The 15,180-nt window shown below is 46.5% G+C and overlaps 1 protein-coding gene across 1 annotated transcript in view; it reads right to left on the minus strand.

The window, feature by feature from the left end:
- Positions 1-12,870: 12,870 nt before the first annotated feature.
- Positions 12,871-15,180, minus strand: part of GJA5 (gap junction protein alpha 5) — an 18,414-nt gene continuing 16,104 nt past the window's right edge. Inside the window, exon 3 of the mRNA XM_005422362.2 lies at positions 12,871-15,177. Within this exon, the coding sequence (XP_005422419.1) occupies positions 14,528-15,177 (650 nt within the window). The 3' untranslated portion in view covers positions 12,871-14,527. The remainder of the gene's footprint in view (positions 15,178-15,180) is intronic.

A 15,180-nucleotide genomic window follows, 5' to 3' on the forward strand; every position in this document is an offset into this window, starting at 1 on the left:
GCCGGCTTTCACGTGCCTCCGCTCGCCGTTTGCATTTCGTTATCTTCCCCGGGGGCCTCGTGGGGTGCCAGTGTGCGCAGTCACCCCGTGTAGCCTTCCAGGCTCGGGGAAAAGAGTCCGCGAAAAGGACCTGGGGCGCCGGTCACAGCGATTGAACTGAGCCAGCTGTGCCCAGGTGGCCAAGGAAGCCAATGGCACCCTAGCCTGGAGCAGGAATAGCGTGGCCAGCAGGAGCAGGGCAGGGATTGCCCCTCTGTGCTCGGCCACACCTCGAACGCCGTGTCCAGTTCTGGGTTCTCACTTCGGAAAAGGCCTTGAGGGGCTGGAGCGAGTCAGGGGCAGGGGCTGGAGCGCGAGTGGTGTGAGAAGGCGCTGAGGGAGCTGGGGGTGTTGAGTCTGGAGAGAAGGAGGCTCGGGGGGACCTCACTGCTCTACAGCCACCCGAAAGGACGGTGTGCCCAGGGGTGGTTTGACCTCTGCCTCGAGCTGTGCCGGGGAGGTTCAGGTTGGACATTTTCACACAAACGGTGATTAGACATTGGAATGGGGTGCCTGGGGAGGTGTTGGAGTCATAATCCCCGGAGGTGTTCAGGGAGCAGGGCAAGGGTGAAGGAGAAAGAGGAGGGAGAGGCTGGGGACCTGCACAAAGGCCAGAGGGAGGAGCCGCTGTTGGTGGTGTGAGGCTGGCGCAGACACCGGGACGTGCAGAGCAGGGATTTTGGTCATCTCCTCATTTCTCTTAAAGCTCTGCAGTCCTGAAAGTGTTGCCTCAGTTTTCTGAGCTTAAGAGTATGTGAAACACAGAAGCACAACAAAAGCAGAGCGAGAAGGGGAAAAAATATTTCAGAAGCTAAGAAAATAACAAATGAAGGAATCAAGCCTGAATCTTGTGTTGCAAGAGAGCAAGGGGTCAAGAATGCTGAGGGGAGAGGGAACAGGAAAAAGTAGTTAAGAAGAGAAGGGAGGGAGGGTGGAAGAGAGATAGAGGTGATGTGATAGAAGTGAGCAGAGAGAGAGGCTCACACTGAATTTATTTGTATTTCCACTCAAATGTTACCCTGGAAGAAAACCCCAGTTCCTGTGAAGTTGTGAAGCCTGGGACTGCAGGGTCCCTCCTGGGTGGCCCTGGCTGCTGCCAAGCAGCATTACTGGTGAGATATATTTTAGAGTACACCACGCCACAGCAGGTGCCTGCAATTAGAGGAGAGATCTCCAAAATAGCAGGCGGCTGTCAATTTTTTAGCAAATGGTGTTGCCCTGTTTTTTTTTTTCCTTTGTCCAACTGTGTAGAAATTTATTCTAAGATGCACCATCTTTACAGAAACATTTTCAAAGGACCTGTTATTTTTACCCTTCTGTTGCTTTTTGTGACCAGACGAGGAGCAGAAGGCTAATCCAATGGCCACCAGGGGTGAAATGTCTTTCACTGAAGGAAAGTAATGAGCTCTAATGAACAAGCAAGTTTCAGGAAACTTTCCACTCTGAAAGCAGAGTGCAAATTTCCTCCTGGTTGGAATTTAACCAAAATGCAATGATTGCTATCTTTGTGAAATATTGGATTGCTATCATTTGCCTTTTACAGTGCTGCAAAAATGTATCACACCTCAGAACACTCTGGTTTTATAAGTTTGCGTTTACATCTGCCTTTTTTTGAAGAGGAAACTGAGTCCTAGTGAGCTTTGTAGTTTGACCAAGTCACACAGTCATTGTGTGGCTGATAAATTGATAAGGTGTGAGGCCTGAGTTTTGTAGTTTGACCAAGTCACACAGTCATTGTGTGGCTGATACATCGATAAGGTGTGAGGCCAATTAGCACGATTAGATTTTTTTGTTCCACATGTGGATTGAAATTAAATAATGCTTAAAAATACCCACAAAAGCAACAATTAAGCCTCATGAGTTGGTGTGGTTTATAGTTTTTCGGACTAAGTGAACACCTTGTCCCTGAACAAAGGTAAAGGATGGCCAGGTTGGATGGGGCTCTGAGCAACCTGGTCTAGTTGAAGGTGTCCCTGCCCGTGAGGGGGTTTGGAACTGGGTGATCTTCAAGGTCCCCTTCCAAACCATTCTATCAGTCTATGAAAAATCTTTATCTCCTTATGGTGTAAATCAGAGATTGACCATAAAATGTTTGTATGGTAGAGGCACAAATAGCATTTGGATGCCCCTTAGGGAGGTGGGTTTATTTCTCCCTGATTTATAGGGGTCAGAAAATAGACATGTTGCCTTGACTTCTTTGTTTCCTTTCCCAAGCACATTTTGCTCAGCGAGGAGAGTGAACTGGAAGCGTTCTCCCACAGCTCTTCACCCCACAGGCTGCAGCTGGGCTGGGAGCCTGCCTGCTGGAGAAGGGTGGCTTAACCAGCCTGGTGTGACTGCCCAAAGTGGGCCACAAGCAGCTCCTGCCAAGCACGATATCTCTGTGTGCCAGCCTTGTTTTGGGGCAGCTCCACCTCTGGGTGGAGGACGGGCTGCTCTGCTGTAGCACAAAGTGTTTTCCTGCCCTTCCAAAAAACTTCTTCCACTCCAAAATGTTCCCATGGCTGGCTTTCTGAGTGCAGTGAAGGTGCTTCCACTCTGGTCCCTTGAAGTGATCACAGGTCCTGAAATCTCAAATGCAACATGGGCAGGAGTTTGTGCAGGATTCATGTTCGGGATCACAGGTTGCAGCATCCTGCAGCCAGAAGAGCTTTCTCCATTCCCAACTCTGGAACTAATGGTGGTGTCTCTGTGTCCTGCAAGGACTGCTGACCACAGTGGCTATTATAAACCAGTCAGTCTGGGCATGGAAGCTGTATTGCCTTCACAAAGGGCTGAACTTTATAAATAAATTGTTTGAGTGTGCTGTGCAGCTTCCTGTGGAGCCATATCACTCTTGTCTCCTCCAGTCTGTCTGTTGTGGTGAACCTTGTCGGCAGCTGCTTTGTGAGCAAGGCGCCTGGGGAAATGGAAGGAATGTTTCCACTCCTAAAGTCTGTGATCCTTTGGGGTGGATTTGGCAAAAATAAACCCCTAAATGCCACCACAGACCGAGCCCTCCCTACAAGGCACCATTCATGGTACACTGTACAGATCTGACGCATCTTGTCTCATTTTCTGCATGCTTTCACATCAGTGCTTTACCTTCCAGCAGTGAAATGATGTGTGTCGATACACAGAGGTCATAATTTAATTTCTGAATTGCTGCAGGTTTTGTGGGATAGTCCTGGAAGTCAAACTTGTCATATTTAGGGCTGGCACTGTGAGGGGATTTTTAGAGATTTTCTTTTATGTGTTTTAGAAACAGGTCATCAGACAGCTGGTAGTTCCCTGCCTCTTTTACCTGGGAAGATGTGGCTTTCTCTCACTTTTCTTTGTCATTTCCAGGCTTGGGCATTTGGTCATTGTCCATGTGGCAGTGGGAGAGCTGGAAGCTGGCTGTGTGCTGGCAATGGCCCGACTGAGCCAAGGTTCACCCCCTGCCCAGTAACCCAGAGCAGAAGATGCATTCCCTGCCTTCTGTTTTTCTTTTGTTCCAACTTTGTCATCCTAAACTGGATGATGCCTGCAGCCATCTGCTGCATTTGGTAGTGCGCGGCATCACGCCGACTCAATTATGCGCCGCTCTGGGAGAACAGCAGGCTGGTTTTCTCTTCAGCTTTGAAAGAGAGTTTTTCCCTTGCACAGGAAGGCTGGGGGAAGTAGGAGCCTCCAGAAGCAAGCTGGATAAGCTGTTCCCAGCCTTGTCAGGTGGACTCTCCGTGCCTGTGCAGTCCAGGTGTGGTGGGAGAGCTGCCAGTCTGTCACCGTGCCCGAGATGCTGCATCCTGGGACTCCGTGCTCTGATTTAATGGCAGATGCACTCCCCTGTGGCAGCACTTAACCATTTGGCACTTGTAAGCTTTATCACCTCATTTACTTTTCGTGGATATATATTAAACCAAGGGTATTTCTATTAGACCAAATGTTGTGGGACGAGGTGAAATTAAAAAGGAGATGGTGTAAGTGTAAATTACATTTGCTTTTTTTCAAAACAGCCAGGAGAGAAGGGCTGCAAAGAGATGATCTTGAGACTTACAGACTCCTAGCAAAGTTGTTTTGTCATTCTTTCATACTCAGAGAGAAGTGACCATGCAGGAGGATTTATGTGTGTGATTCAGCCTGTGACATCAGTCCTCTTCCTGTGGTGGGCAGAGGAGACATAACCGAAATCTGGGTTGAAATGTTGGTGGTTTTGGGGTTTTTTCCTTCTTTTTTTCTTTTTTTTCCCCCTTTTTTTCCCCTGCAGGTTTAGGATAAATTTTGAGACTCCAGGACTGCTTCGTGTTTTCTTCTTCGCTTTCCCTGCAGGTAGTGGACTTGATGGGTTTCAACATGCAGCCACTCACGTTTGCTGTTTGAATCCTTCTGGGCTGTCCATAGTGCCCTGATCCTTTTTCCCCTTCAGGGAATTCTCCTCTTCATTACATGAGTGTAGGGGTCAGATCAAGTTGTGGGGAACTAGAAAACAGGGACTTGTGCTATTTACATTTAAGACATTTCTGGCCCCACCAGCTGTTCCATGCGTGTTATTTTCAGAAGGGCAATAATCCACAGGAGGTCAACAGGGTGGAATTGTGTGAATATATTGGGTGGAGGAAATCAAGACGCTTGGGAGTACCCAGGCCTTGTCATGATGGAGAGTCTGGATCCCAGATGATTCTGGCTGGGAGAACTCAAGGAGAGTTCTCAAAGTGCTGCTTGCATGGCTAGGAAAGGCTGCTCAGCTGGGTTTGTTAGCTGTTTTCAAGAGTCATCTGTGTTTACACTGCTGGCAGGACCACCTGTTCCTTTTTTTGAACAATAATATGTGTGTGTGTAAATATATATTGCTGCATTTCTGCATTTATTTTTAGCCCTTTCTAAAAACCCCCAACAGGTTTGAAAGATGCTGTGGATTGTGAATGGTGCCTGGCGGCATTGCTCACATTGATGGTTGTCAGAATTCCCATGCCAAATCTCTGCTTTGAAAGGTTTATAACTCATCATCTATTCTTGGTCCTGCAGCTCTCATAACCTGGAAAAAATAAAATAAAATAAAATAATAAAAAAAAACAAACCAAAAAACAAGGAACTTTTTTAAAACAACATTTTCCCCTACAGGTTTGTGGAAATCAGACTTGTTGGTCTAAACAAGAGCTTTTTCAAAGCAGACATTGAGCCTTATCACTTTATTTTTCAGCACCTAGTTGCAAATGTGTGGCAGGTCTCTTTAACGTGTTTCATATGGTCAGATGGAGAAGCTGTTTTGCATATCAGGCTGATACAGGCACTGGATGGTGTAAAATGTCAGGGAGCCAACAGCAGTTAGCTCCCCACCACCAGCTCTGAGGAAGCATAAAACCAATTGAATTATGACAGAGTTTGGGCAATCTCCACATCTGGGGTGACACCAGTTGCAGAATCACGGGGTGAATGCTCCTCTTATCAAGAACTAGCAGAGACATGAGACATACTATATTTTTTTTTACATTCATAATTAAAGGACATGCATTTTGCTATTTTGTGCAATCAGCAAGAGAAATCCAGTACAAAGCAGCAGTTGATAATTTTAAGAAATACACAGTTATCCCTTATTAATGTCATGGTCCATGATTTGGAAGTGTCTCCCATCCATGCAGTGCAAAGCAGGTTGCAGTTGTTAATCTGCAGCATTCCCTGGTGATGTCCTACACACATCCTGATGATTCCTGGTGCCCACCCAGAAGAGACAGTGTTGGGAGGGGATTTAACAGAATGCCCTGGTACTGCTGAAATCCATGGCAGAACAGGAAACAGCACACAGGAACCTGACTCATGCAACAGTGCTAGAAGGAGTGAACTGCATTTCTTCTGAGGGTTTGCCCAGGTTTGGAAAGCTGTTGCAATGTTGGCTGCAAACAGTACATTTGTATGCAGGCAGTAGGCACTAATTCAAAACACGAAGGTAATGAACTTGAAACTGGGTCCTGACACACAGTGAGGAGCGTGGAGGGAGCACTGGGAACTTGAGCTAAATCAAAGTCAGGGTAATTTCTCATGCAGCATTCAGCAGGCCGTTCAAACTCAGATTATCTTTTGGCAGATGGGAATAACACTTATTCCCTGTCTCTGCAGGAAGGCTGTGAGGTAGCAAAAGTACATGCAGAAGGATTTGTATGTGCAAGAGCTCAGCTGTTTTTTCACACTATATTAGTAGCTCTTTGAGTGACAGATACAACCTTTCCTTCAGGTCTTTTCTGACAGCTCTGGACCCTTATGGTTATGAAAACACTGCTATTACAAGATGGAAATAGTTGGGGTTCTTTTGTGCATGTTGCATGGGTACATACACAGTGTTGCTGAAGACACAGAGTTTAAACTCTTTTATCCTGATTTGTCTTCCCCAGCAACTGATTTTTCTGAAGACACAAAGGTTTTTTATTCTGGTTCCCCTGTACATTTATTGCCTATCTCAGGTCATGGCACTCCTGTAGGCTCTCAGCACCTCCGTAGTGGGAGGCAGGGGCCACTATATTTTTTCAGATGGGAATTTCAGGCAGGCAAAGCCAAAGATGACTGGCCTGTTGTCAGACATAAAACTTGTTGGAGTAGGAACCTGAGGGCACTCTCCAAATTTCCAGGCTGGTGCCTGAGCTGCTTGTCCAGGCTCAGTGTTATCTTTTGCTGCTGTTCTGATCCCATCTGTCTGTCAGCTGTACCAGCCAGTGCTCCGTGGGTATTTATGCTGCTGCCAGTTCTCATGTCTCAATTGGGAGTCATTTAATGTGGGTGACAGAGATTCCTGGAGAGGAAGAATTTGAAGTATCCCAGACAATGGTATGGCTGACATAGTTTTTGTTGTAAGACTATGTTTTAGTATTAATTTTAAGGATTGTTGACACACATGAGTTTTTCTTGGGCTTCAGGGTCTGTGGTTTCAGCCATAAAATAGGATCAGAGGCAGAACAGCCTTGATATTGGAGTTTAATCTCCTTCTCTTGTAAAATAATTTAATAAATGGGAGGAGAAACATATGTTTTAAAATTTCCAGTGATGGTGAGATTTTAAGAAAGGCAGCACAATATTTTTCACAATGCATTTGGCATTTTTGAAGAAAGATTCCTGGTAAAGCCTGACTGCAAGTCAACAGAGTCAATATCTGAGTCAGAGAAGGGAAAGGGGCATGTCTCCCTCAGTAAAAAACTTGATTGCATGTTCTCTTACTCTCAATTACCCTAATTTGAAGTGGGGAGCTAATGAATATTGCTAAATGGTTTGAAACAAACAGCAGCACTGTGGACAAAATATAGTCATTATGAGCTGCAGTGTATCAGCCACAGTGAATTTTTTACTGATTTGTAGGTTTTAATGCTGGAGTGACTGCTCTGGCTGTTTGCTTAGTGTAGGGGAGAGGACCTTACCCAATAATTTACAACGGGGTCAGTAACTTCTTGGTACCACTGCACACCTTTTTAAATCCCATCACAATAATTAGAAATTACCTCATCCCTAGACTGTGCTTTCCAACTGGTAATTAAAATATTACTTCTCACTGGAAGAGTGCTGTGATGGCAGCCCTGGTTTGGGGTGTGGGAGGAGTGCTTTGGAGTGTGCCACGTGTGCACTAGGGCAGGAAAAAGGGATAAAGTATCTCATGTTTTTTCCTTTGGTGATCTGGAGCTCTCAGGTACCTCACTGTGATGTGCTTGAGTGGTCAGAGATATCCATCAGGAATCAGTGAGGATTATTCAAAGTTCTCTTTCATTTAATGAATGTCTTTGTTGTTGATTTAGGACTGAGTACTTTAATGAACTTTTCAGAAAGTCCTCAAATTTGGCATTTCTCTGAAATGTCAGAGATTAATCTAGTGAAGCTAGAAATAGGGAGAGCAAAGTGTAATTATATCCTAAGAAAATACAAGGCCACAGAGGGAAAAAATAATCCAAAACTTCATTTCAGAGGAAAAAAGACAGGTGAGAAAAGAGTTCTCATGATCTGCAAGGGTTGAAAAAAAAGAAATAATTGAAAAGAATGTGAAAAACTAATGTGAATTGGAAGAAAGTGCATTTTTCTGTGAATATGGAGCAAAGATGGTGGTAATTTCTGCTAGGTATGTGTACCTAAGTGTTTTCTTGAGTCTGGGCTGAAGTGGAAGAAAAGCAAGGTGGGAAAGAAAACATGGTTTCACTGGGCTACATGATTTTGCAGTGTCTAATTTTGGACACTTGTTTCTGAAAAGCCTTGCCTGTAGCCTGGCACACATCAAACTGGTTTTGTCAGAAGCACTTTTCAACCTCAAACTTTGTTCCCAGGCTGAAAAGCTGGCACAGCATTTACTCCAAAACCCAAACAAATAGCAGCAAGTTTCTGACCTCAGGCTTGCCTCTTGCTGCTAATCTGATTCCTTTTAAGGGTAGGAGCTGGTGGTTAACATGATTTCTAGTGAAACCCTGCTTGCAGCTGAATATGAGAGTGCTGGGTTTTGCTGGGGCTGTTGATAAAAATGTCATGGTCACACACCCATATCCAGTTTCTAGGAAAATCTTCCAATGTGTCTTTTGCATTCTTTATATTGTCATATGGCTGACCATCACTGACATGCCTTCCTAAGATTATGTTCAAGTCCAATAAGAGCATGAAATTTAACTCTCTCATGGGTCCCTACCAGTTCATTTTGACCCCTAGCTTGGCCTCATCTGCTTTACCCCTTCCTGTCTAAAACAACTTTAGCATAGAGAGGAGCTCTTGCATATAAATAGTGAGTCACAAACCACGATTCTGAGTAATCCCTGAGCAGTTCCCTGCTGTGATCCAGCCCCAAGAGGTGGAGATGTCCTCTCAAAAAATAGCAGGGGTCTGCAGCAGACTTGATCTTGCTCCTGCAAACACTGCAGAGGTGTTGTTTTTCTTGCCTGACATGTGGCAGCCAAACAGAGTTTGTAATACAGAAATGAAAAGAGAAAAAACTGCCTAATCTTCTAATAAAATGTAGCCACCTCGAGGGAGGAGAATGGCTTAATGTAGCAGTCCTACAGGCCTCAGTCAGGGAATAATTTTAAAGGAATATGTAAATATTGCAGCTTTTCTGCATTTTGCTTTCTGACTTGCTCTGGGGGAATACTTTCTTCCAATGTATGTGGAATGATTGCTTTTATTCCCCCAGAGACCAGTGGGTTTGTGTTAATGGGTTGGCTGTGAAGCCTGGCCTGCTAGAGGACAGGGGAGGAGGTTTTCTGCTGGTGCTGCAGTGTGTTCATAGAATTATAGAACCACAGAATCATAGAATATGTTGGGTTGGAGGGGCCCATCAGGCTCATCAAATCCAACTCCTGGCCCTGCACAGGACACCCCAAGAATCACATTATTGTCCAAACACTTCTTGAACTCTTGGCTTGGTGTTGTAAACACCATTTCTACCAGGCAGTACATCACAGTTCTCTTTGGTGTTTGCTATTACTAATGTAAATGCATTTAACTGTCCTTAAAATGTCTTTTGGTGAGTATTTATTGCATAAAATCTCCAGTGGAAGCGTGTTGTTCAGTTTGTGATTGGCTACACAGCCCTGGATTGGTTACACAATATTGTCCGTGCTTCCTGAGGGCTGAAGGAACACAGAGCTGCCTCTGGGGTGGATATTGGCCCATATGAATTTAAAATTTGGTTTCCTTGACTGACATTTACTTTCTGAGAACTCTGTTGCCCGTCAAACTCAATTGCTCAAAGGTCTGTGGGAAACCAGTGGTGGTATGTGAATGTGGCCTCAGCAAATTCATTTTTAAAAATGTGAACCAATGTGCAGTGGAGGAAAAACGAAGCATTTCTGCATTATTTGGCTGCAGTGAGTCTTACAAGCTCATTTGATCCTCCTTCTTTTTCTGTCATCAGATTTTCATGACAAAGTTATATGTGTATGGTATTAGAATTCCCGAGCTCCCCAGAAAGATCTTTAATCATCTAGACCATATATGCAATGAACACTTCAGGCAAAAGCAAAGCTATTAATTTTGCACTTCAAAGTCACAGTTTTTTCCCCCACAAAGTGTATCTTATAGAGCTGCCACTCTCCATCCTCATTCTCAGTCTATTCATACCTCTGGTGCCCCGCTAACCTGAATCACTGAAATGTTCTTTATTCACAAATGTGTGCAGAACCTGCCTTGTATCAGCCCTGTACAGGATCCCCTCCTGTCACCCCTGCTGGGAGGAGGTGCTGGATTCCCTCAGGGGCACTCACAGCCTTCTGGCATGGTTGCTGTGAGCATCCCAAGGGAGCTCCCCTGGGAGCAGCAGTTCCCCTTGTGCCTGTGTTAGTCCCAGGCTTCCCAGGAGGCAGCAATGCCAGCAGGGAAGCTGCTCTGGAGTACCTGCCATTGCTGTGTGTCAGGCTCTCTGCTATGCTACGCCGACTTTCTGAGTTCTGAATTTCTGCCTGCCTTGTACTTTGGCCATTTGCAGTCCAGTCAAGCATGGGCTCATTCCTGTGAACACACAGTGCTTTTGTTCTTTGGGGTTTGGGTCTTCCTAATTCCTTGGCCTCAGTGATGTTTCATGGAAAAGTGTTTGAAGGGGGACTGGGCAGGCTGTTATCTTCTTACCTATTCCCTTCTAACAGTCTGAAACTTTATCAGCATTGAATTTGCTTGAGTATTGTCTTGCCCACATACTCGGGAAGAGGAAACTACTTGCTTGACCCATGTCCTCTAGATCAGGCATTACTTTTAAACCTCTCCCTCAAATTTCCCTTAGCCTGCTCTGCTGTCCCACTGTGCTCTTCATGGAGAAGAACTCAGAGGCATGACCTTGTCTCAGTTCAATACTTTATTAGTTTTGGCATTCTATGTATTTTTAAATATAGGTTTCCCTTTTATAGGATTAAGTATTTCTGCTTTAAAGGCTAGTTGAAACACATTCCTCTGTCTTCCTATCTCAGGCTCAGCAGCTGATCAGCACAAGACTGTAGATCAGAACTGACTTCTGGCTCCTTCAGACATCAGCTAAGGGAGGAAATGGTTTGAGGTGTGCTGACCAAGGAGATAACTGGGGTTGGCGTTTCTGTCAAATGTTGGTTCCAGCTGTTGCTGGAGAATTCACAGTTCTGAGAGTCTGAGCAGTCCCAGCAGGTAGAATTGGAGAAAAGAGGCACAAGAACAGAATGAAAAACTCTCATGTTTCCTCTTTTCTCCCTCTCAGGGCATTGTCTTTGTAATGTGCCATTTAAAGACTGAGTACCTATCCAAGGACCGAATTTAATATGTAATGTTGATCCAAGTTGCTACTATAGGATTGTCTATCCATCTGGTACAAAGCAATATATACTAAGTCTGTCTGAAAGGACAGGTCAGCCTGTAGTAAATGTGCTTCTACCATGGTGTGACAGCCTGGCCAGCCTTGACAGTGGGTTCCAAGAATCACAAGTTTATGGTCTGTCAGCTAGTGCAAACATCCATCCATCAAGTATCCCCCACTTGTTATACCTAGAAGACAGAGCTGTGGCATTAAGAAGTGGGTGGCAGAGGGAAATTTTTTGCTTTGATACATTCAGTCTCTAGGATGAGAGAGAACTGGGATGGTTGTACTCCCCTGCTCTCAAAGATCACCAAAACCCCACCCGTGAACATGGTCGGATTACAGAGGTCTGAGACAGCACAGAGGAGATCCTTGTCCTCTTTTTCAGCTCTGCCTTGCCCTCCAGCAGAGACTGTAGCTCAGAGTTTTTAAAGTATGGGCTATTGCTTATTTTAAACCACAAACAGTTTATTAAACAAGGTCTGTGTTCATGCTTGAGTGGCTTTACTAAACTTAATGTCACTCAGGAGCACGGGGAATGCTCCTGACTTCCCCATTGCCTGTCACTGGCAGCAAGGTGGCACCCTAGGGGACAGGAATGCTCAGGGCTGTACACATGCCAGTTAAAAAACCAGGGTCTGCAGGACCAATCCTCCCTTCTTGCTGCACTGTGGGGCTGTGGCTGCTCAGGTCGCATCCTCACCCCTGAGCTAAAAACCTCCAAACCACAGCTCCTTAATCTTAAAGGGTGCCTGTAGTTTCTAATGCAGTTAAGGGTCCTTGTCCCAGTGTCCTCATTGAATTCTGGATTCATTCTTTATGTCCCCTCTCAGGGTCCTTGCTGGGACCCAGTACTTTACTGGTCTCCAGCTTCCCAGCCTGCAGAGTCCCACGGGATGGGAGATTGTGTGGAGAAAGTGAAGAAGGGCACTTCCTTTGAGTGAACAGGGGGATCCAAGGCCAGAAGGAGGGAGCCTGTGAAAGTTGGAAAGTGGGAGAGCAAAGGATAAATTTCAGAGGAAGGACATAACTGAGGGAAGAAAAGGAATTTTTTTGGGCTGGGCAAATACATCTTGAGAGATCTGAGTACCCAAAGGATTGCTGAAGAGATGGTTAGCAGTGGATTCTCTCAAGGCCTTGTCTCTTAAAAAGACTTCAGGGCTTGGCTACTGCATTGACAAGCAATCAGATGCATGGGGAACAGGTTTTGCTTCCCTCTTCCTAACAGGTTTTGCTTCCCTCTTCCTGCTGAGTTGGCTTCACATCACAGTTGTCCTCTCTGGGAACAGAGGTGTGCTGGGATATGCAAGGAGATGCAGGGAGCAAGCCTTTGCAGGAGGATGGAAGCTCTGCTCCCTGACCAGCTCCTCCTTCCTTGGTAATGCAGAAGCAAGCAGGGGAGCTGGGGGGTTCCTGTTAGCCAGTCAATCAATCATTTCCTGATGTTTATTATTTATCCCCCTGGCAAACCCGCCCCTCATTCCTGCCACTGTGGGCAATGGGAATTTTTGTGATCTCTGAGCAGCAGAGGCTGGCGGGCAGCCTGAGCCCTGCTAGCAGCTCATTCTCAGCCATGTGAGAGGAGAAACATCCACAAGGAGAGATGGAGTTAGAACTTTATTAGGAGAAACCTAGACACAACTGACTAAAATCTCATGTTAAAGAAAACACACACGGTCTTTTCAGGATTAAAAAATACAAATATATAAAAACTTACAAACAAAAACATGGTTCCCCCATCTGAGTGTGAATGTGTATTTAAATGTACAGGGAGCTGTACCAAAGCTGTGTATCAGGAGCAGGGATTCACTTTCAGTGGCCCTGAGAGAGGGAATGGCTCAGTCCCCTCATCAGCTGGTCCCAGGCCATTTGCTTGTGCAGTCCAGTGTTGGGAAGCTGTGGCCTGTGTCTGAAAGGGCAGTGCAGGGTAAACAACAGGGAGCAGCTTGGCTCTGTTTAGCAGATCTTTAACAGAGGGATGTCAGCTCTGCACTGAGGAAATGTATCTGGAGTGGGAGCTGCCTGCAGACCTCACCCACCAGACCCACAGTGCAGCCTTTGCTCCCAGGGGCTGCTCTGAGTGGTGGAAACACCTGGTCCATGGGTGATTTCCAGCGCTGTGTGTGCTAGGGGTGGAGTGGAGAGGATGGCCTGGGGGCAGAGCAGACACTTGCTGTGGGGACAGATAACTTGACTGTGCTGGCTGGCAAGCTTGAGAGAGCAGGCAGGAGCTGAACCATGTGCAGGACGTGAGCAGGACTCTGCTTGCAGAGGATGCTGAAGTGTTTTGGTAGGTTGGTGAGAAGACACAGGCCGTACCTCTTCTGCAGATAAACCAAGGATGCTTTTCTCTCAAGTGGGGAGCTGGCAGCACCCTTTCAGCAGAATTCAGATTGCTTGAAAGATGAGTTTCAAAAAGGGGAAAACCACTTTGTTTCTACATGATACTCGTGAGATATCTGTTCTCACAGGAGAGTCTCTATTTCTGGTGATGGATGTCTTGCTTAGGATTGATGACATAAGTATCTTGGGAAAATTACCCAGTCTTCATCAACTGGTCATCTAAGTGATTTCCCTGGGGCCAGTCTGCTCTGCTGACTTAGGAATGAGGAAGGGATTCCAATGTTAGACATGAGGCAGCTGTGCACTGGGGATCACAGATGTCCTTATTTATGGGGAGGAGTTGTTATATACACAGTGTCAAAAAATTCAAGTAGGATTTATTGTGTAGGTAAACTGGTATAAAATATCTGGGCTCAGGTAGAGAAAGGGAGCATTAGAAAGAGCCAAAATGAAGCAGATGAGAAAAATCTCTCTTTCAGAAAGCCGACTGGTGTGTTTCTGCTCCCTGCAGGTGAGAGAAGCTTCAGCTCAGTGTAACTGCCAGGCTGATGTTGCGAGTGTTGAATAGAGACCACAGAAGATGTAGAGGTCCAGTCAGTCTGTTGAATACACTGTCACAGTGGATACCCACTGGGCAGGAGTCTGCTGGCCCGTGCTCTACAAGGCTAAGGGTGGGGAGTCTCTAATCCCTGTGGGTCCCATGGTGTAAATACAGCTGAGGGCTTCATATCCCAAGACTGATGTCTCTCTTCAGTGCCTGTGGCTGCCCCTGCCTTGAGCTGTGAGAGGTGCTGTCTGGACAGGATAGAGAGAGGATATTAAAACAGGGAGGTTAAGGGCGAGAGTTTGGAGTCCACTTTGCAGAAGTTTTACTGGATGCCGGGACAGCTCCTTCTCCTCATCCCTGCTGGAGACAGGTCACACAGACAAATCATCCGACCTCGCCTTGCTGCTGGCACGGCTGGCCTTGCTGAGCCGGCGTTTCTCGTTGAAGTAGTTCTCGGGGAAGGCAGGTGCTGCACATTCACTGGCCACCTCTGGACTCTCCACATAGCTGGATTTAATGAAGGGCCCTTCCCCAGCAGCATCCTCCTGGCCGTGGACCCTCTCAGTGGCGAAGTTGGCGGTGTTCTGCTGGGAGGCCATCTTGTTGCTGAAGGGGCTGATGAACTTCCCGTTGGGACTCGACAAGCACTGGTTAAAATCTGGGGGCGGGGTGTACATCTGTGCCCTGTCCGCCTGTGGGGCAGACTCCAGCCTGCCGGGGGCTGTGCTGGGGCTGGCTTTGTACGACCTGGAGCACCTCTCTTTGGCTTTCTTCCAGCCCAGGTGGTACAGCTCGGCCAGGCTGAGGAAGAGGGAGAGCACTGCCACAGCCAGCATGAAGACGATGAAGACGTTCTTCTCCGTGGGGCGGGACACGTAGCAGTTGACAGGGTGGGGGCACGGTGCCCGCTGGCAGATGTACAGCGTCTCCAGGAAGATCCCGTACAGGACGTACTGCCCCACGATGAAGGCCACTTCCATGGCGGTCCGGATCAAAATGCTGTACACGTAGGTGTTCAGCCGGC

The sequence above is a fragment of the Geospiza fortis genome, unplaced genomic scaffold (assembly GCF_000277835.1).
Source record: "Geospiza fortis unplaced genomic scaffold, GeoFor_1.0 scaffold72, whole genome shotgun sequence".
Lineage (NCBI taxonomy): Eukaryota > Metazoa > Chordata > Aves > Passeriformes > Thraupidae > Geospiza > Geospiza fortis.